The sequence below is a fragment of the Doryrhamphus excisus genome, chromosome 6 (genome assembly GCF_030265055.1).
Source record: "Doryrhamphus excisus isolate RoL2022-K1 chromosome 6, RoL_Dexc_1.0, whole genome shotgun sequence".
In the NCBI taxonomy this organism is placed as follows: domain Eukaryota; kingdom Metazoa; phylum Chordata; class Actinopteri; order Syngnathiformes; family Syngnathidae; genus Doryrhamphus; species Doryrhamphus excisus.
Window position 1 is genome coordinate 10,128,391 of NC_080471.1, and position 25,855 is coordinate 10,154,245.

Genomic DNA, 25,855 nt, shown 5'->3' on the forward strand with positions numbered 1-25,855 from the left:
GTATTAACAAAATCAACAGTTTTACCCAGAGTCATATACAAATACAGTATGCAGATAATATGAAACAAGATGAGATATATGACCAGTCTATACACTGAGATCTTGCTAGTGAGTTAATATGAGGCATTATAGAAATACTTCACATAGAACGTAATATATTGCATTGCATTTATTTTAGATATTTTTGTCAGATGTTACTATACTCCTGTGCTGTTCCCCGAGCCACTTACTAGTTATCACTTTGGGCTTTGGAAAAGGCTTGTTTGGCTTTGGTTGTCTTTGCAAATGGCTGATTTGGGACTGTTCTTTATCCATGGCTGTGTTCTTAGGCAGAATTGTGAGTGAGCCCACTCCATTTTGGGTTTCTGGCTTTTAGGCAACTCTCCTTTTTAAAGCTTCCAGTCTATTATTGTCACTCATTCAGGAAGACAGAGATCTCCAGCCGTTGTCTTTGTCAAAACTCTCACCTACAGTATGTTAACCAGATAATCACGAACATGACATCAGCTGAAATGCAGTGCAAAGGGCTTCATGGGATGCTTTTTTAAAAACAAAGAGTGAATGTGCAGTTCATTCCATTCATATTATCACTCTTCATAATATTCTGGAGTATATGCAAATTGTCATTTTAAAAACCGAGGCGGCAGAGTTTGTGAACATGAATCCTTTAGTCATTCTCAAACCCTTTGGCCATGGATGTACTGATGATACTGTGGCTGCTCTGGCTACAGTGGTTAGCATCGACACGGCAGTTTGGGAAGCGGAACTGAAATGCTGTTTGGAAAATGTGGGATTACAGAAAAGTAGAAATTTGGGGGATGCTTAAAGTTGGTAGCCTGAATGTTTTCATGCTGGAAGCAGTTGAGAAAGCAGTTGTGGAAGGGGGATTTTTTGTGGAATTTTTTAGATGTGGACTACAGTATTGTTAGTCCCACTGTTTTTAATGGTGTGGAGGATTTATATTGGAATGGTTTGAATCAGTGAGGAAATGTGCAACTTGTAAAAATGGTGCCTTCATTTTCAATGGGAAATGTTGTTAATCTGTGTCCCAAATGAGTTGAACATTCTAAGTATAGCTGCAGCTAGTGAATAATCTACCAATTTTTTTGTCAATTAATCGAGTAATCGGAAAAAAACATATTCTTTCTTGGTTAAAGAGAAATAATAAATTCACAAGAAAAAATAAAACATTTGACTAAATAATGAATTATTTAGCTCATGAAGAGTTTTATTTCTTAAATGGACATGTGTAAGTGGTGGTTATTTTTAGGGCAACGCAGAGGGGGGTGCAACGCAGCCTGTATTTGTATTTCTTGAGATGGGAAAAGTATTTGTATTTGAGTAAAATTTTAAATAGAATGGTTAGAATCAGTTGATAATTTTGGATGTAGTTGAGCATGAAACGGTTCCTGTGATGATCAGTGTGTTCCTATTCATTTTCCATCATTTCGCCCTCCCCCCCACAGGCCTCAGACTCCCATTCCCCTTGGCAACAGCGCGGGTGCCATGGGTGTCTACCCAGGCGCCATTACCATGGGAACGACAGCCACACCCTCGCCCCACCTGACCTCAGACTGCTCCAGCAACTCAGCCAGTCCCGAGCCGGCTGTGCCCGTCATCCAGAGCGCGTACGGCGTCGTCAAGGCTGAGCCCGGCGGCGGCAACGATGGTGCCAACGGAGATGACGACAATGACATGTACGAGGACTTTGAGGACGAGCCCAAGTCGGACTATAGCAGCGAGCACGAGACGCAGGAGGACATCAGCGCCAACTGAGTGAGCTCACAGAGACAAAACGTCTTCATCAGCGGACAGACGGCTGACAATGACCTTTGACAATCCCAGCCAGAGGAGCTGGTCACATGACGCCGTGCTTGCTTCGTCTTCAATATTTAAGGAGTCAGCTACTTTTTAATATCTCCATGTTTTTACTTCTCATCGTTGATTTTCTGCCGCCTGTATAAACTCTGGACTGGCACAACTTGAAATGACTTTGGAAGTTTGAATATCAGTTCTTCGAGTCTTACATTCATTTCTCAACAAACGACGGTGGCCCACATGGGGGCAAACGTGCGGCGGCGACCAAACGCTCATAACATGCAAAAGACCCCATAAAAATCACGCAATCACAACACTGTAAGATGAAAAACAAAAACGAAAGAAAAATGCTGCAAATGCCAAAACACACACAAACTCCAACAACTGCAAGACCAGCCCTAAGGGAAAAGTTTTTACAGATGTGAGTGGCATGCCCAGAAGAAAGCTGGTGGAATGGAGAGGTACATTTTTATTGATGTCTTTGTTAAACTCTTGCTGTATAATACTGTAAAATAATCATTCTTATGTCTTTAAAGACGGATATCCCTTAGTGCTGATGAGTCTGGTGAGCTAAGTTTTGTTACATTCAGCATTTCTCTCATGAAATTGTTTCAGGATTTGCAGATGTTTTGGGCATTTGCAGCATTTTTATTTGGCATTTGTTTCTGATCCTGTAGCGTTTGTAGGATTGCAGCGTTTTTCAATCGTTTTATGGTGTTTGTGTGGTTTTGGATCATTTGGAGCATTGCCGCATGCCACCGTAACAAACAGTGCATCAAATGTTTTGTTTTCTTGGACAAACTGCTTACATGACATTACTGTTGTTGTTTTGTTTTATATATTATATATATATATATCCCAGCTCAGGTATGATGTGCCAGCTTGTGAATGTTTTTGTTTGTTTGGTACAAAAAGTGAGACGCAGGATGAGCCAAAATCCCTTCTAAGGCAACATTAGGACGATTCTTTTTCTGCTTACACTACTCACAAAAAGTTGGGGATACGATTTGAGGATAAAGATGGCATTGATTTTAATTGGGGATGAGACAGTAAAAACAGACAGTAAAATTGCAATTCAAATTGAAATTGAAGACAGTAATATAAGAATTCCATGAAATCCGGATTGATCATTTTGGTGTACAGTCGTCCGTCGCTACATCACGGTTTCGAACATCACACGTCTTGACAGACAAGTTATCTGTAGTATTGTGGACACTAGGAGTCGGTAATGTTACATGGATGAGACATTACGTTACCTTAACACTGCATGTAGTCAGCTTTGGCACGTCCAACACGATGGAGTGAAAAAAGCTCTTCTCGTGGAAAGGTTTTGGCTTCTTTCTTTGTCCTTCTTCCCCACTCTGCAGTTTAAAATGAATAAATTGCCGTTTAACTCATTAGCTCAGTAGCTTCCATGCGAGAAGCAGCCATCTCTGATGTACCTGCAGTGATCCCATATCCTGCACAATGTGGTATAAACAGAGAATAACGGCAGTGTAAAGATGACTATAGGGGTGTTAGTTCATGTCTGCAGGGCTCCTTTACAGGAGGGATTCTCAACTGGTGGGTTTTTGACCAGTCAAAATAATAATAATAATAATAATAATAATATAATGACCATGTCCATTGTCCATGAATGCACCTCAGGTTCTTTTTGCTTGCTAAGCCGCCATGAGCGGCATCTTAAATATAGAATATTTGAGATGTTTTCATTTCACTGCATGTCGTTGAGCGTGAAAGCATCTTCTGTGAAATCTGAAAATATTGCAAAATACTTAATTTAATAGAATGCTTAACTTTATTCAAGTACAGTGGAACCTCGGATGGTGTCATTAAGTCGTTCCAGAAGGTCTGACTCTCATCGATTCAATTGTTCCATAAGAAATCCAATTAGCCAAAACACATTTCTTTGGTTTTATAGTTATAGTTATAGCAACTATAGTCTTGGATGCATATACTGTAAATGATAACTGAGAGGGATAAATGAACATTTAAGGTGACTTTTACCTTAATTGAAGACATGAGACAAAAACAATGTGGCAGAGAGATCAACATGGACACAACCTTTGTGTCTTGCTGTGAGTTATTTCTTGAATTCAGTTGTTTCTCAGCTCAAATTTATGCTTTTCTTTTCATTATAGCGGCAAAATATCCCACAATGGAGCCAAAGAAAGTTGCAAGTGCCAAAATTTTGATAAAGTGAAAAACACTATGCACACAAAGGTGGTGTCCGTGTTGATTACAATTGCATCAATTACATCTTCAGTGAAGGTCAATGACCGTAAAGGTTCCCCCAAATGTTACAATTACCCTTTATTTTGTCATTTATATGCATTTAGAATTGTTTTATGCATGTTAAAATCATAAAAATGTGTTTTGATGACAACATTTTGGAGTCAACTGCTGACACATCGTAGACGGTTCCTGTTTCCACATGTTAGCAAGCTAATGACAGTTTTGTGACTAAAAGAAATACATAAACAACACAGTTGGACTCATGCAGTGTTAATTACACAACAAAACATGTGATACAGTGTAGGATAAATGGGAAATGTAAACAAACCAGGGCAAAACTTGGCGTAAATGTTCGACATACAGTATGCTAGCCGAGGTTTCACTGTTTCACTGAGGGAATTTGTGTTTCATTTTAGGAATTCTCTGAATTGCAAAGAAAAGGATACCAATTCCTGTAATTCCAATTCAACATCCTGCGGGGTGGAGCCTTTTGTGAGTAGTGTGCTATCATTATTATTATTATTATTATTATTATGACACAAAATGTGCCAAACGTGCATTCACATGGAGTGGGGATGTCGTAGTCTTAACTTCTAATGCTGCAAAAAGTCTTACACCATCCGGCGCTCATGAACCACAAGACCCACAATCCCTTGAGGCCATTTCTTAGCTGAACACTCAAAGACGTCTTATAAGCGTCTCTTAAATTCACAACGCTACTGTAGAGTTTCTAAATAGTCTGAATCTCTTCACTGTATTTTCAACAGGTACGAAAAACTATTTTGTCTTCTTAGCTTGTCTTTAAATGTATTTTTAGGGAAAAAAAAAAAGAACAGTCATAGTTTGGGTCTGTTATTTTAAAAAAAAATAAGGTACTTTTTTCTACCTGGCATGTATAGTTATCATAGGTAATAATTTATTAAGGTAAACAATGGAGAGAAAGAGGTGCTCACTTTTTATTTGAAGGCGATGTCCGTGTTAACGCTGCTATGATTTTCAAGCATTTATCATTTCATTTGTTACTTTTTGTCCTAACAATCTCATTAATTACATGACAATGCTTAAAGGTCAAGGAATATCGTCAGTTGTTGTCGGCCAATCAGTAACCTGAAGAAAGTCGTACATGGAAAAGGCACAAGAAAGAAAATGAGGAATCGTTGGCATGAACTGAAACGAAAGAAATGATACAAGTTTTGTTTTTGTAGCTTTTAGAGAATGCTCATTGTTTACAAAAAGTGTTGAAGAAATGAAGCTGATTGAAAACAATAGCAGTGTTGAACATGGCCATGGTCTTAGCAAAGCGCCCCAATTAGAGCACTCAGGTTTTTTCCTCTTTCCTCTTCTTGTGTCTTTTCTTTTTCTGACATTTTGAACATCTTTCCAGTTTCTACACTTGTTACCTCCGTGTTCTTTTGTTTTTTTATTTGACAAGCTCACGCCATACATACACATCCTAAGCACTGGATAGATATTCTACTTTGATTTCCTTTTTTTTTTCTGTTGTTGACTGATGTGACGTTGTTGTTTTTATTTTCCAAGGTCCCATGTTGTAGAGTCTTTAGCCATCTTTGGGAGTGACCTCTGTTAACCTCAAGCTCTTTTCAAACGTGTGCGACTCAGGAGCACCTCCTGTTTGACACATGCACACTTTCTATGATGGCTGTTTTGTGCGTTTTAACATTTCATTGTATTTATTAGCCAACTGTGGCTCTAAAAAGTGTCAGTACACATAATACTGGTGAGAAAGACAATCAAGATGAAAAAAAAAAACAATAAATAAATCAACAAGTGCAGATTTTTCATTGGCTTTTCAGACGTTTGTATGTTTGCATGAAAGTGTGTTGTGTGTTTGACAACTTTGCACGAGTTACTGGTGCTGCCGCGCAACTTTCTTCTTCCATAACTGCAGACTACGGCGCCTTCTTTCCACGCTGCTAATTATTTCCAACACATTATTTCTTTTTCCAAACTGGAGCTTTTCCTTTGGATGTTGAGAGCCTGTTACAGTAAATGTGGCCTATTGTTCCACTGTGTATGTGTGTGTGTGTGTGTGTGTGTGTGTGTGTGTGTGTGTGTGTGTGTGTGTGTGTGTGTGTGTGTGTGTGTGAGGTAATGCCACACATAGTGACGGCGGTGTGGCGTGCACGCGGCGGTCCTGGCATTGCGAGCGGCCGATCCCGGCATCTCCCGCCATACGCAGCCACATCGTAAATCTAATTGGAATTCCCAAATCAACTTTAGTGTCACTGCTCACTTTGTCACACTCTCTTTTAGAGTGCCACACACACTTTTTGCCTGTGGCAAACACGACTCGTTGCCTCAAAAAGAAGTGCTACATTTTGATCATATTTGCCCTAGTGTCATTGTCTTGGCTAGGACTTTTCATTTGACTGTGAGCAGATTACACAACTACCTAGCATGAAGGCACATAATGCAGCACTATTAGTATTGGTATTAGTATTCATACCAAAAAGCTATTTTGTAAAAAAGTTACCTTTTAGGGAAACGTTTATTATTATGAAATAATATTGTATGCTATTGCCTTGTAATCCTAGATATTCCTAAATATTGTTGTAGCTATAACTATATAAATCTGCTGTTTTGTAGATTTTTATCAGAAAAATTGTTATAAATGTATTTATATATTAAAAAAAAACCTTGGCAACTAACAAACAACAACGACACAACATTTTGCACTGGGAAAAGTAATTAATTAACCCTCATTAATTAACCTTCAAAGTAACTGCCAAACTTCAACATTGAGAAATAATAATAATATGAGATTTGGAGAATAAAAGTCGGAAAGAAAAAAAGAATAAATTTGTACGAGAATAACATCATTACTTTGCAAGAAAAAAACTTTATGTTACAGGCATTGCCTTAGACAGCTATGAAAAGGAAGACTTTGGAGGGGGCGGGGTAAGGAGAAAGGGCTAGACATGCTATTTGTGCTCAACTGCTTGTTTTGCTGCCACATTATAAATAAAAGCTTGCCTGAAGCAAGAGGAAATTTTCCTTCCTTCCTGAAGTTAGTCGCCGGACCAAGAATATACAGAGTTAAGCTTTATTTTACCCCTGACACGTAATCTTCCAACTCTCACTTTATTCTTTGCAATATTACACGAATTGAAGTTGCAGCTATTGAAGAAGTTTTCTCTTATTCAGTTTTTCCACTAATTTATTTTTTTGCTAAATTCTGGTAATTACATTTTAAGAACCAAATATTTTTGTGAAAAAAAACTTTTTTTTTATTTTAATTAAATCTTTCTCCCCAGTTATTATTGAATTTGTAGAAATCTACCCTGGTGATTAGGTTTTAGAGAAAGAGTCTCAGGTGACTGATAACACTTTTGTTGCAAAGACAATGATTTCAGATGGAAGAAAAACAAATCTCTGCATGGCCCTGTGTGAAAAAGTGATATCCCCCACTAATAAAACATAACTGAGATAAACTACGATCTAATAATCTGGAAAAGTTTACAAAACCATTTTTAAAGCTTTGAGACTCCAGCGAGACAAGGTGAGAGCCAAATGGAGAAAACATGGAACAGTGGCCAACCTTTCCAGGAGTGTCTGGCCAACCAAAATTACCCCAAGAGTACAGCGACGACTCCAATAGGTCACAAAAGGCCCCGCAACGACATCAAAAGAAGTGCAAGCTGCACTTGCACAGAGAGGGTTGTTCAGTGTTCATGACTCCACCATAAGTACGACATAAGTACAACATGGCAGATTTCCAAGGCAAAAACCTCTGAGTAAACAATAACAACATTAAGGTTTGTCCTATTTTGCCAGATGATCACCAACTATCTAATAATGTGTTACCTTATCCTTAACTTAACCTTTTCAGCTTGGCATGGGTAATTAACTCACTGAATTGATAATTTTATGAGTACTCACTGAACTCGAGTCACTTGTTCCCAAGTTCCAGATCCCACCCCAGACTTGTCCCAGATTTAATCACACCTGTAAAAAAGTAAGTCCACTCGATCTTGATAAACTGTAGCCTTTATTGTCAGTCAAAATGCAGTTCTTTTTTTTAATACATCGGCCAGCACACAAGTCAGTTGAACTCAAGTCTTTGTCGAGCACCCATGAGTCAGTGAAACTCTCAAATTTTGTCCAGCACCTTTGAGACAATGAAGCTCAGAGTACCCATCAAGCACCCGCGAGTCATTAAAAATATCAGTTTTCGTCGAGCACCCGTGAGTGAGTGAAATGCAAGGTTTGAGTCAATGAAACTCAAGTATTCGTCGAGTGCCAGTGAGTCGATGAAACTCACAATCTTCATCGAGCACCCGTGATTGGATGTTTGCACCCAAGATGGATGGGTTAAATACAAAGACAAATGTTGCTCTATATTGTAGATGTGACAAACTAAATATATTCCCTTCTTGCTTGAAAGGACTTGACTTGCTCATAATGACAAAATGTTTCCTTTTAAGAAAGTGCGACCAAGGCTGCACCAGCAAGCATGTACATTAGCTAGCTAGTCCAATGAACACATGTCATTTGTGAGGGGGTGTTGGCACAACAGCGAGGGTCAGCAGCCTTGGCAAGCCCTCAACAATAACACAAATCTAAATGCAATACCTGAATAAAAGAATGTTTTACATGTAAAAAAAATAAAAATCACTGAAAGGTTTGCACAAAGACCTATACTGCTCTTCTAATGCAATTTGTGGCAGCGGGAGACCAAATCTACAGCACTTTTTCTGCAAAATGGTGATGGACAAAAGGCCAATTCTTTGCTCTTTCATGCAAAGTCCTTGGGTCCTTTTAAGTGCGATAGTCTACTAATTAAATATTATATGCGCTGGGAAAAATGCCACTTTAAAAGTAGCGCCATTGTCGTGCTCAAAGACACAGCTGTAGCCTTGATGAGTGCAACTATGCACGGCTGTCAAACAAGTAAAGAATGCCAATGTTGCAGCACTGGCTCCCCCATCCGCTTGTGTCAGCTGACCTGCCTGACAAATACAGTGCCTGCTACTTCTTGAAAAAACCATTACACTTTTAACTTTGTTTTTAGCGATGCACAGTAGACTCACTGAGCTGCAAACAAAACAAATACCATGTAATATGCATGCCAGGTCAGTGGTTGGCGGTGCCCCATTGCAAAGAAACACTTTTCCACTTGGCAAAATTCTGCGTATTATCTTTCACATGCTTCAAAGACAGATCTGGGTTTGGCTTTTTAAGCGTTTTCGACATACATCACCTTACGTCTTTTCAGCTGAGAGAAAGTGAAAAATATTCTTCTTTCTTTTCAAAGTAGCGGTTGAGTCGTGCCGTGGCGTATCTGAAAGCAGAAGAAAGGACATGAGGAGCATTCTGCAAAAAAGATGATCAGGAAAACTGTAGTTTGAAGAGAAAAGAAACATCATTTGAGAAACTAATACAAAGTAGTGTTGTCTCAACTGGAACACTTGGGTTGGTACACTTGACACCTCCAGATTCATGGTGTAGAAATAACAAATTATAAATAAAGTGTGTCTCATTCCATTGTAACAAATGGACACACTCCAAAATCTTGCAAAAAGAATTTCCGGAATAGTGGACAACATATCTACAAAGCTTTGGATGATTGTGTCAGATTGTTACCTTAGCCAAGGTAACACTACCTCATGTAGAACTACATCGTGACACATGTTTGGGGTCCAGTCCCAAAAAGTGTGTGTAGTCAGCAGATAATCTAAAAAAAAAAAAAAAAAAAAACTTTACAATTTGATGTTTTTTCCCCTTTGCAGCAAAATGTGTGCAGGTCACGCTAGGACTCATGCAAGGACTGCTGCTTTTGTGGGCCTAACAATATGGCGTTCCGTCTCCATTGACGGCATGAAAGCCGCACCAACACGTACACGCATTTCGGAACTTAACTGCGTGCAAAGTGCTTTTGTGTGCCGTTGGAACCATATTATCAGATGCTTCATTAAATCGCAGTGCGCGAGTGTGCCGTTGCCCTTGGCCATTATAATATAGCCTTTGGAAATCACACACGTTTCTAAAGCTCAGGAAATTGAGGCGCAGTCAAGTTTGTCTTTTAATCAGCACCTCACTTCTTTTTTTTTTATTTGCTTCCTTTTGTGCTCAATCACATCATGTTCACTGTACTTAGTTACTCCTACATCACCGTGCAGTACTTACTTAGTTACTTACTACCTCGGGGAAATGCCTCTATTTGCTTCTTTTGGTGGTAACTCACATAAACATCATTGTCATCGTACATACGTTATACCTGTCATGCAGTAGTTTCTTCATTACTTATACTCACTTAGTTACTTCTATGTCATCATACAGTCGTTACTTCTGTACTATTATTTTATTCCAATAGTCAATTAATTTTGATACACTGCTTCCAGTAGTGATTTTTCAGATTTGAGCCTGTGTTGCCATGCCTGACCAGGGCCTTCAGAATCAGGAGTGCTGGCCCATGTTATATAAACACTATTAGCAATGGGGCTGGTTTTGTTGTTGTTGTTGTTGTTTTTTAGCCACTCAGACTTCAGAATTAGCACTTTTCTGTCCTTTCATTGGTTGGTCAGTGCCATGCCATGTCTCCCTACTGTGTGTGATTGTGTGTGTGTGTGTGTGTGTGTGTGTGTGTCTAGTATGGAGGGTTAGAGGGAGGGGCTTTCTTAGTAATTGTTTTTCCTTTTAATTGTGGTAATTTTTTTTTTATTCTGTAAAGCACTTTGTGTTGCATGTCTTTGCAGGAAAACTGCTCTACAAATAAAGTTGATTTAATTTGGACAGAACACAACTGTTCAACAGGCCAAGTTCAGCCCACAAGGAAGGGGAGAAACTGACATCTCTGGTGAGTGGATGTATTTTACTGCGTTCATGGAGGTAACTAATTCATTTCATTAATTACGGATTTTGTTTATTTTTTAACGCATGCGCACCAGAGCAAGCACGCCTTGGGTCCGACATTATACACAGTGGTGTACATAACACAATGTAGCACAGTAGAGCATCCTCCCTTCTGGAGCGTGGGGCCAGCTAATGATGACAGAAGTAGAGTTTGCGGCTGTTTGGAACTCGTCCTGACAGAATCGGACAAGATCTGAGGTGGTCCACCTCTTAGAGGCGCTGTCCCAGAGGGTGATCACCCCAAGACCCGCAGCTAACTAGCTCTCCTGATGTCATCTATGAACTGGACTATTATGTTATTTGGATTTATTTGTATATATTTAGAATGTGACATACGTTGCCCACTCCATATCCATTGCAGCCTGTTCATCCTGGAAGGGGGTCCCCCCCCCAACCCTCTCTGTGGTCCCTTCTCAAGGTTTCCTTTTTCCCCAAATGGGGTTTTGAGTTTTTCTTTGCACGGTTGGGTGTTCAGATCAGGTGATGTCGTTGATGGTTGCCAGCTTGTAAAGCCCTCAGAGACTCTTTTGTGATCAAGGGCTATATAAATTAACTTGACTTGACTTGTATGTGAATTTCAAGAAATTGCTCGTATTTGAAGATAAGGGAATTGTGATTAGCAATCGAGGATTTGTGTTGCGGCAATGTGATATTGTGTAATATCATTTTGTTAGTGCTGGGGGGGGCAACCGTGGTTTCAGACCCAGGTGTGGCACTTTTATTACTTTTAAAAAAATATCATATATTATGTTTAATATAAATAACTGCTGAAATAATTCTTCTAGTTAAGTCCCCACTGAAGGACCAGCCACCAAATGCACGACTGTTGTCACAATCTGCATCTTTGCCCGTGTGACAGTTCTTGTTTTTACCTCTAGCTTTCCTTAGTTCCTCGTTCATGCCCTTATTTTGTATTCACTTCCTCTGTTGCTATGTTCGGTTTTCCGTTCCTTTCAATTATCTCCCGCACCTGTTTCCTATTTTGTGTTGCCTATTTAGTTCAGGTGCGCGCTCCCTTCGTTGTCGGTTCATGGTGTGTTGAGTTGTACTTGGTAGTGCGCCGTTCTGCTGCATAGCAAAAAATATATATATATTTTTACTTGCATTTGGGTCCTAATCGCTGCATCCTGGGGTCGAACCGAGAAACTCACAAGCCGCACCATGACAACTGTCACACAAAAGTTATTTATTTACGTTTACATAATCATACAGTAGTTATGTCGTTACATCCTGAGGTGGGCGCAAGTCAGTGTCAAGTAAGTCATTTTAAGTCATCAGACGATCCAAGTCAAGTCCTGTGTCACTGATGTCGAGTTCCAAGTCTCTGATGATATTGTCAAGTCAAGTCCAAAGTCATCAAAATTTGGTACATTGGTACTTGTCACACCAAAGTCATGTATTTACTTTAACATCATTTAACAGTACTTAGTTATTGCTACATAATCATACAGTAGTTATTTAGTTACGCCCAGAGGTCAGAGCAGGTCAGTGTCAAGTAAGTCATTTTAAGTCATCAGACTAAAGTCCAAGTCAAGTCCCGTGTCACTGATGTCAAAGTCCAAGCCGAGTTCCAAGTCTTTGATGATATTGTCATGTCAAGTCCAAAGTCATCAAAATGAGTACTTTGGTACTTCTTCATCAGGGGTGTCCAAATGATGAAGACGTTTAAATTCAAATTGATGGAATTTTAACATCGTAATTATCAATTTGTTGTTGCATGTGAAATGAAAATATGTACTGTATATATTACATTTATTGATATAATATTACAATAATGTGAGTATTTGTGTGGTGTGTTAGGAGGCAATATAAGCATTCCATGGTATAATTCTTTGCTGTTGTATGTACTGTATGCTAAAAAATGCATCAGTATAAGGGATGGATCCAGGATGATGAAGAAATAACAATACCATGAAGTTATTATAGAGGAAAAACTGACTTTTCTATGTGAAAGGCCAAAAATACAGTTTAAAAGAGTCTCACAGTGTCTCCTACTACTCACATGCACTTTTATTATAATCTTTATCATGACGGCGGATGAAATTGAGACATTTCTGATGAAAGTGCAACGTTTTTGTAGTTTAGCAGAAAGATTGTAAAAAATTAAGTGCAGGTATTTCCTTTCACAATGTTCTTTTGTGCACACATGGAGTGTGTTTCATTCCAAACAGTGGACCTCCTCCTTGTTCATTTCCTCATAATAATGTCTTTGTCAAACAGCAGACTACTCCGCCTGACTCAAGCAAAGTAAATATGGACTCTTGTGGTTGGCTATTGTCACATACACATCTGGCTGGGATTAGAGCACAAGGCCGTGCAGACGCTTGTCACTCTTTGGGAAGTCAGCGAGGAGATTTGGCTCAGGGGGATATCAGTGGGAGGAAACACACACACACTGACACATTTCCACACTGACTTTAGACCTCCACTTATCATATTAAATCACTTCTTTGTGTGCCTATATGTGCCAAAAATGCTAAACGCACATTCAACATTTTCATATACATTTTTGAAACGTGTTTGCTTAACTGCACGCTAGGACAGGAGTGTCCAAGCATTTTCCACCACAAAAAAACTCTTATTAGTAGGTGTGGACTGTTCCAAGTATCAGTACAATCCTGGCCAAATGTACAGATATTAGGATATTGGGAAATTGGTATTGGGATATTGGGAAAATGGGGTATTGGGATATTGGGATATTGGGATATTGGGATGCTGGGATATTGGGATACTGGGATATTGGTATTGGGATATTAGAATACTGGGATTTTGGGATATTGGTATTGTATTGGGATATTGGGATATTGGTATTGGGCCATTCCTAGTAACTAGTAATCAGTGTGATGTCCTTTAATGTTAAATATGTGACCCTCATTCTTCGTTCTCGTATTCTGAGATGGAATTTGTTTATTTTTTTAAGTCTAAAAGGATGCCACTTGTTTGAAAAAATATTGAATTTCTGTGAGCTAACGGTGTAAAAAAAGTGTTATGTCTGTAAAATACATTAGAATACATGACAGTCACATACCTGTGTTACGCAATAATCATTTTTAAAATGTCGGAAAAAAGTGGTTCCTTGGTATTGCAGTTATTTTTAAAGTTAAATATGTGAATGTTGTATTCTAATGAGTATGATTTTCTGAGTGGAAGTTTTCGTTTGTGTGTGTTGGGGGGGGGGGGGTGTACAGAGGTTAGCAGGCTAGCCATCCTGTCAATTTCAGTCTTGCTTGGCAACAGTGACTACTTAAAGCCAGGTAACCTGACCCGGCCCGTGCACTTTGGGGTGACCCGTGCTGGCGGCGGTGAGGAGGAGGAGGAGCAGACATGGAGCATGTGGCCGAGCACGGTGGGGATGAGGGACGTGCACGTAAAAGCAGGAGTGACGGCCTGAAGAAACAATAGCTCCTCTGTGCCTTGGCGGCCCTCTGGATCACATTTCCTCTCAGGTCGCCATAGCGCTTGACGATGTTGCTGCGGGGAGGGGGGGCACCAAGGGGAGGGTGGTGTGCGTCAATAGCGATTTGGATCATCATGGAGGTGGTGGGCAGACGCAATAAAGAAGAAAAAACGTTGCAATTTTTCTAAAGCTGCTACACAGTTTGACGCCTGCCTTGAAAAGTTAATGCGGGAAGACTACTTTTGTTTCACCGCTGTTCCACTTTCGTCCTGCAGATGGCAGTAATGTCACTAATGTGCAAGACGACTCCCAATACTAACGCTAGAAACAACTTTCTTCCAAGTCCTCCCATGTAGCTAGCTAACTGGAAGGACTGTAATTAGTCGGCTTAAAGTAAGAACGTCCTGCGTAATAAATGTGACTTTTGTAACATGTGGATTAATTCCAGCTAACTGTCCCTCTTTGCTAGCAGTAGCTGACGAGCGTCATGGCTTACTAGAAAAAAAATCACTAGAAAACACAACACCACCTTAAACATTTCCCCCAAGAATTGCACGTCATGCTCAACCTTGAGACACAAATGATCTGGCATTTGAATTTTAACGATTCAATTTCCAAATCCGATTCCTTGTTTTGATTCCGAAATCCTAATGATTCTCTATTTGGATGCTTTTAAGAGGCAGGGTCATACAAGTTAGCATGTTTTAAATGAGAGCACTAACCAGAGTTGTTTTTGGATCAAATGTTTAACCTTTACCATGATTTTTTTCATTTTGACCAACTTTACACTGATCAACTGTCACAAAAGATGTTTACTTTTGAAAAGGTCCTGAAAAAAATCATGCTCTAGCCTGGTGGAAGCATATCAAACCACTTGTCTACCAGCTAAGAGTCTGGTGCTACCATATCAACACGAGTATACTTCATTCATTCATTTTCTACCACTCACAAGGGTCGCGGGGGTGCTGGAGCCTATCCCAGCAGTCTTTGTGCGAGAGGCAGGGTACACCCTGGACTGGTCGCCAGCCAATCACAGGGCACATATAGACAAACAACCATTCACACTCACATTCATACCTATGGACAATTTGGAGTTCGGAGTACCCGGAGAAAACCCACGCATGCACGGGGAGAACATGCAAACTCCACACAGAGATAGCCAAGGGTGGAATTGAGCCCTTGTCTCCTAGCTGTGAGGTCTGCGCGCTAACCACTCGACCGCCGTGCCGCCACTAGTATACTTTCCCGCCTTAATTTTGGTGTAGTCTATTTGTTAGGACGCCTTTATTTTGTTACCAGAAGTAAACATGATATAGTGCACCTTTATTTTGAAGGCGGGAAGATGTTGTCTGGGTTCAAAAGGTCTTTTGACTTTTGCTGTAAGAGATGTACAGTGAACATGGATGAACTTGTATTATCCACAACATCAGCGGGCATCCTGAAGCCTTCGGTTACGTTGGCATGAGACTGACGTTATTTATTGTTTCATTTCCCTGATTGCGACTGGTTAGAATAAGCAAAACAGGGGGCACTGTTATTTCTACACCATGGATCTGGAGGTGTACTGGGCATCGAAACTAGAAAACTATTTTAATAATGCTGGGAATGCTAATCCTGGTTCCCATTGACGTTCAAGACATGATGCCCAGCCGCAAACACCACTACACAGAACGTAGGTCTTGTTACACGAGAACTATCACACAGTTTTTTTTGTGCATCCAAAACACAACATTTTTCAAACTATAAGATGCTGTCATTTGCATAGCATGCAGTGTTTATATGTAAATATGTAATAAAGCGGCACAGTAAAAGGCCACCACAAAAGTAAACAACAAACCTGTGGAAGTCAAAATCAAGAGATGAGCATTGAGACTGGAGGACGGCCCACAGACCCCAGAAGAAGTTTGACGCCTGCTTAGAGAAGAAAGTGTTTAATCTTTCAGAGTGCTCTTACAAGTATTTTATTGAATCCGAATTTAGGGGGTACCCATCTCTGTTAATTCGTTAGTTACTGCAAAAAAGGTAACAAGGTGACATGTTACTAATGGTGCAAATGTTATTGTATAAATTGTATCAATGCTATGGCCTCATGCAAAACACAACAGATCTGTTACTGTTAGACTGGACAGAATGAATTAATTTCACTGATTCATGGGTCTTCGAGGGAGACTCTAAGCCCATTTTTGCTGGGGGGAGGCTCTTTGGACGCCTCTACCCTGGTAAAAAAAAAACAAACACTAATGGAGTCCTTTGAACACAAAAAGCTGCTGAAGTCTTATCAAGCCACAGCAAAGAGACAACCCCTCTGTTTAATATTTTTACAGTTCTTCCTTTAAGTCCACCTGGATTATCCTAAAAAAACATCCTCATCATTTCTATCATGTGCGAAGAGGCTCTCACATGTCTGAGCTGGACTTTAAGCGCATGTTTAAGTCTGATTGTCCAGCGCTACTTAGGAAAATGACATCCAAAAGAAAAGTAATTTTGTCTCTCGATTCAACGCCATCCAATTTGGAGCAGTGTTCGGTCAGCTTCTATGTTTTATTTTCACTGAAATACAATAGCAGTGAACTACCAGACGTGCACACACTGACAAGTATGAAGCTTCAAGGACGTTGCAGTTGCAAATACTGTATGTTTGAGGATGCGCTTACCAGAGAGAACTTGCAGACTTGAAGGTAGAGTCGCGTCACTTCGGCTTTGGTGACGCTGATATCTTGCCCTCTGCAGTGCTTGTAGCTCTCCAGGTAGGCCTTCAGCCAGGCGCTCTGCAGCTGGCAGCTCGGGTAGCGGCTGTAGTCGACATCCTCCACGCCTTCCATGCATGCAAAACACAAGAGGAAAGAGGTATAGTTTGGTTGCAAGTACTTAACGTTGCCTGCTACTTAAAGGGGACCTATTATGCTCATTTTTCGGCCCTTTGTATTGAGTTGTGGACTCCTATAGAGCAACTACACACAATAACCAGCACAGAAAGCTTTCTATTTCATCCAGGATCAGAACCTATTCCAACTGTTTTACTTTGGATTACCCATGAAAACGGTCTGTTTTAATGTATTCCACCCACAGCTCGCCTCTGCTATGGTTGGTCACACTCCTGAGGGATTAGAAGGACTTGTTGTGCCGCTAGCTGATAAATGGTAAATGGTATTTAGCAGTTAATAATATGTATCATCATCAACATTATCTTTTTAAAATGCTTTTAACATACAGACCTACGTCTTGGATCCTGAATCCAACCTGGAAGTAGAGACTGGACAGTCAGAAGTTTCTCAAGAAAAGATGTTTCTTCAAGAAATCTCTTTAGCGTTTTCTACAGCATTGGTAATGTTTTTTGTGGAACTACCAGTGTGTAAAAAAAAACCCAGGTAGAGCCATTGACTGGGGTAGGAAAAGGCTATTACCAACCCTGTATGCACACACTATAATGCTACACAGAATAATATAGTTAGGACACTGATAAATTGTTACTTACTGCTTGCTCTTCTTACTCTTCCACAAGTAATGTTGGAAAAGTGTCGAAAAGGTACAAGTTTGTCGGCTAGTCCAGCTGCATACTGGCCCATGTTCACAAAACAGTCCAGTGTGAAATGCCGTTGACAGAATAAAATGCATTTATTTTGCTGGTAGGGAATCAGGAACTCCAACCACTTATGGTGACTGATGGTGGAAAGCAAAGCTTGGGGGAAGCTCGCTCTGTGTCATCACAAAGGTTTTGCAACGCCCTCTGAAACCATCCCAAACTTCTTTCAGGGCTCACTTACAAATGCGCAAAACTCATTAGCTGAAACTTTGGCATCGTTTAACACAAGAATACAACATTCTAACTACATTTATATGTCAGAAAAGTGGAAAAATAACCTAATAAGCTAAGTATAGGTGAAAACACATTGCTGTCTTTATGAGCTGATATTAAAGTTAAAACAACAATGATTTATTTGTTTGATTTATTTGTCATCATGATGAGTCATTTAAAGCTTCAGTGAACAATCAAGCATCTGGAAGCCTTTGTGATCTGGATGTTAAATAGCACATGCAAGCCAAGATGACGTCTCTGGAAAACAATCTAAAAGCATGCGGCTTCACACTTAGGCACGGCACAACAATATGGCAACAAATAGAAGCAAACTTACCAGCAAATTCATTGAAGTGATTGCCAATATCGAAAGCTTGATAGTTGTAATCGGCATACTCGTAGTCGATGAATTTCACCCTGCCTGAATGGGGATGCGGTGGCCAGGCGGTTTCCAGGGAAACGTGACAAACAGATGGTAGAGGTAAGAGACTTTTATTAAAAGGCTTGACTGTTGCTGGTGACAAATAAACACAATAAAGGGCTGTTCTAAACACAAAACATCAGGGGTGTACAAAAAAGGGTCACCTGTTTAAGATGACATTCCTCCGTTTGGCTGACTCACATAGACATAAGCAGTTCATGACTGAACAAGCTTCAATAAGCTTGACTAGAAATTGGTGATATAAACAATATACGACAGAAACAACATCAATTTGGCCTATGAGAGATATTTAAATTCTATTGCTGTATGAGGACGGGTGGCACGGCGGTCGAATGGTTAGCGCAGAACTCACAGCTAGGAGACCAGGGTTCAATTCCACCCTCTGTGTGGAGTTTGCATGTTCTCCCCATGCATGCGTGGATTTTCTCCGGGTACTCCGGTTTCCTCCCAGATTCCAAAAACATGCTAGGTTAATTGGTGACTCCAAATTGTCCATAGGTATGAATGTGAGTGTGAATGGTTGTTTGTCTATATGTGCCCTGTGATTGGCTGGCCACCAGTCCAGAGTGTACCCCGCCTCTCGCCCAAAGACAGCTAGGATAGGCTCCAGCACCCCCGCGACCCTCGTGAGGAAAAGCGGTAGAAAATGAATGAATGAATGAATGTCCTTCTATGTAGTATAGCCACTACAATAAGATACTGTATGCCTTTTTTTCAAAGGGAAAATGTGAGCGAGAGGCGGGGTACACCTTGGACTGGTCGCCAGCCAGTCACATGTAGACATTCACACTCACATTCATACCTATGGACAATTTGGAGTCGCCAATTAACCTAGCATGTTTTTGGAATGGGGGAGGAAACCGGAGTACCCGGAGAACATACAAACTCCACACAGAGATGCCCAAGCGGAGAATCGAACCCAGGTCTTCCCAATCTCTTGCCAACTGTCCAACCCTGTTTCCCCCCTAATCTTAGTAATTGTATTTTTAGATTGGGCCCCGAGTTCTCCTTGACATTGCATAACGTATGGGTATGCATTGCTCTCATCTCATTGGCTGATGAATTCTGCCTAGAAACAACTCAGGAAAAAGAATCACCAGTTATTTCTCGGACTAATTGTTGACATTGTGGTTGAGTATATGATAATAAAAAAGCCAATGTTGTTGCAGTGTTTAATGAATAATTCTTGGCAGTACTTAGGCTGGTTAATGGCTAGTGAAGGCAGCCATGGTGCAACATGCCCACATGTGAAAAGAATTCATCAAGCGTCCACCTCACCCTGCTTGTGGTCGTGGATGATGTTTTTGGTCAGGAGGTCGTTGTGACACATCACGGTCGGCGAGTCGACCAGCGAGAGGTGTCTCTCCAGTGACTCCGCCTCCCTTGACAACGTCACCAAGCTGGGCAACTGCTGGCTGGCCGCGGAACTGCAGGATCACACAGAAGCACACTAAAAGGTAGCTACAGTATCTGCAAGCTGACAACCAAAATTAAATGCCAATACATTTCAATAAGAATATTGAGTACAAGTAATATACGAGTAATATTGTGTACTTTCTTTTGCTGTGCATCCGTGCAATATCCATTACTGTTGTTGTGAACTGACCTTACAATTCCCATTTATTTCCCCTCTGTACTTTTGTATGGTAATAATCACCATCATTTGGTGTCCAATAAAGCTTTTCCCCCTACTTTTGGATTGTGCAATCATGGAAAAAGAATTTACTATGACTTTGTCTCACCCGCAACTACCCCTGCTTCAAATGAGGCAAAGATTGCACCATCGCTTCTTTAATAGAACCCCCCCCCCACCTTCCGCTATGTGGCCAAGATGGCAACTGTTAAGCACTGGACACTTAACATTTTCACTGTTTTGAGTGCTAGTCTAGACGTGTGTGACCTGAGACTCAAGCTGTGTCTAAAATGGAATACCTTTCGCAATACACTTCAGTAAGTATACTGAGTACACTCTGTACAAACCGCCTTTGTCAAATATTAGTCTTTATGTTTATGTTTTTACTGAGACATTACTTTAGGATTATTTCCAGATATTTAAAAGTTTTGGGGGGGCTTTTCTCCAGGTAGTCCATTTTCCTCCCACTTGTGAGTGTGAATGGTTGTTTGTCTATATGTGCCCTGTGATTGGCTGGCCACCAGTCCAGGGTGTAGCCCGCCTCTCACCTGAAGACAGCTGGGATAGGCTCCAGCATTCCCATGACCCCGCGTGAGAATAAGCGGTATAGAAAATGGATGGATGGATATTTATTTTATTTTGGGATGTCAAGAAGAACGATATTAACTAATTTATTACACTACTTACTAGGGCTGTCAAAGGATTTGTCAAATTTTAATCAGATTAATCACAGTTTACAGTTTAGCATTAACAAATGAACTGAATATGTCAATCAAGCTAAAAGATAAAAGTTAAAAAGTTTATTTGTCTAACACTCGTCTCTTTAATGGCGGCACGGCTGTCGAGTAGTTAGCGCGCAGACCCCGCAGCTAGGAGACCAGGGTTCAATTCCACCCTTGGCCATCTCTGTGTGAAGTTTGCATGTTCTCCCCGTGCATGCGTGGGTTTTCTCCGGGTACTCCGGTTTCCTCCCACATTCCAAAAACATGCTAGGTTAATTGGCGACTCCAAATTGTCCATAGGTATGAATGTGAGTGGGAATGGTTGTTTGTCTATATGTGCCCTGTGATTGGCTGGCGACCAGTCCAGGGTGTACCCCGCCTCTCGCCCAAAGACAGCTGGGATAGGCTCCAGCACCTCCACGACCCTCGTGGGGATAAGCGGTAGAAAATGAACGAATAGTTTCACACTAGTACACAATAGTACCACACTTTAAAATGTGGTATTTTGAGGAATGAGGGTTTGCGTTCAAAGACATCACACAATTTAAGGTAATTTAAGACAATTTAAGCTCTTTCTGCGATGTTCAAAGTGTCCCTGAATGACGAAGTGTCGTTCCCAGAATTAACGGACTCAAGACGTGTGCTTTGACGCAACTCTTCATCGCTGTGTCTTTGTTTAGATGTAGATTGATAATATTTGGATAGTAGTTTGTAATATACCGATTTTTCTCTCCATACATAGGAGACATACTTTAAATGTATTGAAATTCTAAGGTATCTTTGAGTAAACTTAAAGTATTTTTTAGCAGTATTTTGAGTGTCCTGGTTGTAATCAATTATCAAACTATGGTCAACCTAAACAAAGAAATATCCCTATATTGTGTATTTGCTCTTAAACCATGTACTATTCAGTGCATTGACAAATAAAACTGCAAATACAAACACAACATGACACAGCACAACAAAAAATATGGACAAACACAAATTCACTATTATCAGTTGACTGAGTGACATTTTAGTTGTCATCGAACCAACAAAGCAAACGCTATTTTTCCTCTTTGTCTAATGATGCTGTCACGATGTGGGCGTCACCCTCTCGTGACAGCTCTCTTAGTTTCCTTCTTTCCCTCTGTTCCAGTTTCCATGCCCTTATTTTGGTATCCACTTCCTTTGTTGTTCTCTTCCGTTTTCCTTACCCCTGCTCTTTTCACACACCTGCTTCTAATTTCCACTCTCCCTATTTAGTTCAGGTGTGTGCTCTTTTGTTTGTGGCTTCATTGTCTTTGTGTTTGGTTTGCCTGTAGTTGCTGTCAACATTGCTTTAACGCCATTAAATCCCTTGTACCTACGTCTTTGGTCCTGCTCTCTGCATCCTGGGGTCGCATCGCTAAGCTCGCAAGCCTGCTCGTGACAGATGCGCCCTTAAAGGGGAACTGCACTTTTTTGGAATTTTGCCCACCATTCACAATCCTTATGTAAAACTTATTTAAAATGTATTTCCCCTTTGTGCATCATAACACAAGAAAACAAGTTTATATGAGCTAGCTAACAATGCATGTCATTGGGACACACCGATTTCGACTATGGCGTTGTGTTAGTCCGCCAGATAAATAGTTTTTCGTGTTAGCTTCTACAATAACAATATTGCTGTAGCATTATTAATATAGATATGTTGGCATTTTTTTAGGTTTAGCGCCAAAATTCATATTTCCCATAATGTCCATTGTTTTCTAGCTCATAGTAAATTGTTTTCTCGTGCTCAAATGCACAGAAAAGGGAAAGAAATATGTGTTCATGTTTCACATAAGAATTGGGAATGATGGGAAAAATTCCCTAAAAAAGTGCAGTTCCCCTTTAAAGTTGTGTTGCGTGACTTCCTGTTTGACTGCCAATAGGTGCCAGACGTGGAAGGTAGATGAAAGTGATTTATTTAGTAAATGTCCCGTTGTAGTCGCAATTGAAATGTAATTGCTTAAATGAGCGAGAGGAAGGTCTGAATGGGTCTGATTCCTTCTTAGCTCAGCTTGAAGAGCGCCAGGCGTCATCGATTAGGCCGCTGGCAAATTCAAAGGCTTCCGCTGATTTTAAAAAGGAAACCTGTCGCCTCGCCATCGCCATCTTTCTCTAGGAGAGTGGAGTGCGTCCGCCTCCTGCTCCCTCTGTGGACTCTGTGCCAGATAATTAGAAGGAATTTCCTCCTCATCAATGCCACTTATTTACATATCATTTCACTCGCTGATCCTTTTCTTTGGCTCGTGGTGCAGCGTCGAGCGGCATGTGAGCGACCCAGCGGGGGACCTTTGCACTATTGCCCTTCACACACGCTCACTGTCTGTGTGTGTGTGTGTGTGTTGCAGCTGCATGCAGCCTCTCTATGCACAGCGGGTGGCGTGAGGGCTGAAGACCTCCTCTGCAGGTGCATCATCTTCCTGCTCGCTGCCTTCTTTCTTTTCACGTTTCCTCTGAAGATCACATTCACTCGGCTGAGTACAAAAGTGGCTCTGATGCCTGTTTAAGACTCAGTGCCATCCAAGATAGACTAATGAACACACACACACACAAGCTCACTATGCTGTGTTTCACAGTATAGCACCATCTATTGGGCATCCATGTTCGGTGCAGCCTGTGTAGACGCTGTAGAGACAGCTTCATCATCTCAATGGAGATTAAAACTTGGCATACAAATCACTGATAACATTGATCAAATGATGCATCCATCCTCATTTTGAATGTTTTATGGTATGGCTGCTTGCTGTCACAGATTCTGTTCAGAATTTTCATGGACAGAATTCCTTGGCGCAGCAGTGTTAAGGGAGTACAGTTCAGGGGCCTTCGGATCTTCTCTCTGCTATTTGCAGACTAACCCTAAGGGATAGCATCAGGAGCTCAGAGACAAGAGCTGCTGCTCCTTCACATTGACAGGACACAGTTGATTCTCCGCTCGGCCATCTCTGTGTGGAGTTTGCATGTTCTCCCCGTGCATGCGTGGGTTTTCTCCGGGTACTCCGGTTTCCTCCCACATTCCAAAAACATGCTAGGTTAATTGGCGACTCAAAATTGTCCATAGATATGAATGTGAGTGTGAATGGTTGTTTGTCTATATGTGCCCTGTGATTGGCTGGCCACCAGTCCAGGGTGTACCCTGCCTCTCGCTTGAAGACAGCTGGGATAGGCTCCCATGACCCTAATGTGGATGGATGGATTTTTGTTTGTATGGAAGCGATAAATTGGATTTATATTATTTCCTATGGGAAAAAAATTCTCCGGTTTATGTCCACCTACATTTTTGTCTGAATTTTTTAAATTAATAACAAAAACCAAGATACCACTATATGTATTTCATTTGTAACAGTATACACATCCATATAACTGCAATAACGTCAACAAAATCTGAAACAGATCAATTTGAGGAAAGCAGAAGTAATCAGGAAAAAGCCGAAAGAAACAAACAAAAAAAGACAATTGGAACCTACAATTGGTTGCTTTTAGTGTCTTTAATTATTCTGTATGTAGACATGTGTTGAAGTGTGGTGTTGAAGAAGCTTTTTCTCCCCAAAAAACAAAGACATTTCTTCAAATGTCCTGTTCAAGCTAATGTAAACAAGGTTTGGACGCTGGAGCGATAAGAGCGAGATGAAGACTGAAGTTTTCAGTGGAGCCTCTGTCTCTTTATAGCGCCACATGGTTCTACGACCCCTGTCAGAGATAACACAAAGCATCCTCCCTCTGGCCAATGACAGGTCAGTGCCAAACTAACGTGGCGTTCTAGAAAACAAAGTGAGGAAACTACAGACATCAGGAAAACACTGATGACCTCACAGGTCATGATGACTTTCATGTGCAGTGCATGATGGGAAAAATGGACTTGAATACAAAGAAAAAGCTGACCTAAAGCTCGGATCGACCATGCTCAGATTGCATGGTCACATTTTGATAAAGTTCCACATGAGCACTGATAAATCCATAATTTTACAGCCTCATTTTTGAGGGAATCCCCACTCAACTTCACTTAAAGGTGGAACCTTCAAGTGTAATAGATCCCTGATCTTCATAGGGCTTACCTTCCAAGACCACCAGTGAGTCTAATAAAGCCTGGACTATGCTGGGGAGTCGAGTCGCCACCATACGCTATGCACAGCCGGCTCCTCCACTTCCAAAACCTCCTGCTAGCTTGACCTTGTCATTCTCCATTGTAACTATTAGATTTGATCTCTTCGATTGCCGTCGTTCACCGGGTCAAGCCGAGCAGTCGAAGAAAGACATAATCTACCCTGATGCCTGTTGTAATTCCACAATTAAACTGTCTTATATTAACTTGTGTTCACCTGGCTGTACGTTTTAAGGTTGGTATGTAAGACTGGAGAAGCCACAGGTTTTGTATGTTGATGTTGTTTTGTTTCATTATGTTTCGCAAAGCATTAAGGCCTTGAATGCACCGTAATTATGTGCTATGAGACCAAAACTTTCTCTGATGCTGCCACAAGTACACAGATTTTTTTTAATTTCTACATGTTCTACAATGAGACATGTTATGTGTGGAAAAAGGTCTATATTTGAATAGAAAAAATACAAATGGGCTATATATTTTCCGACCAAACTTGAATGTAGAGTTGCAAATATGGAAGACTGCACGTCCGAAATGACAGGATGAATAAAAAAAAAAGGCAGCAAGGTTGCGTGATTTGCTGTAGCCGTACCTCTTTGTGCACAGCGTCTGCACCGGGCTGTGGTGGGCGCTCTTCTTCAGTAGCGTGAGAAAGTGGGACACTTTGGTCCACAGGAAAGGCTCTGGGGGGTGAGCGCATTTAGTCTGGATGGAGTGGATTCTCCCCATCTCTGCCGCAATCAATCTACAGGGAGAAGACATTTCCAGCATGTTAGTGCACAACGTGACGTTATCAGAGCAGAAGCATGACTCCCTCCATCTGCTTATCTTCTT

At 40.8% G+C, this 25,855-nt stretch overlaps 2 protein-coding genes across 19 annotated transcripts in view; one reads left to right on the forward strand and one right to left on the reverse strand.

Annotated features, from left to right (window-relative positions):
* LOC131130813 (transcription factor SOX-6-like) overlaps positions 1-6,475 on the forward strand; it is a 119,026-nt gene extending 112,551 nt beyond the window's left edge. For all 3 annotated transcript variants that reach the window (XM_058074833.1, XM_058074832.1, XM_058074834.1), the window contains one exon: positions 1,467-6,475. In XM_058074833.1, the coding sequence (XP_057930816.1) occupies positions 1,467-1,776 (310 nt within the window). In that variant the 3' untranslated portion in view covers positions 1,777-6,475. The remainder of the gene's footprint in view (positions 1-1,466) is intronic.
* Positions 2,806-25,855, reverse strand: part of LOC131130815 (ethanolamine kinase 2-like) — a 29,151-nt gene continuing 6,101 nt past the window's right edge. For 4 of the 16 annotated variants that reach the window (XR_009130090.1, XR_009130094.1, XR_009130098.1 and 1 more), the window contains 7 exons: positions 25,614-25,766; positions 19,840-19,988; positions 18,456-18,540; positions 16,978-17,146; positions 16,161-16,237; positions 9,658-14,397; positions 9,288-9,355 (listed from right to left, as the gene is read on the reverse strand). Coding sequence is in view for 7 of the 16 variants with exons in the window: in XM_058074836.1 (XP_057930819.1) it covers positions 9,286-9,355; positions 16,161-16,237; positions 16,978-17,146; positions 18,456-18,540; positions 19,840-19,988; positions 25,614-25,766 (703 nt within the window). In the remaining 9 variants the exon portion in view is untranslated. The other 12 variants (XR_009130093.1, XR_009130092.1, XR_009130091.1 and 9 more) reach the window with 12 other exon arrangements.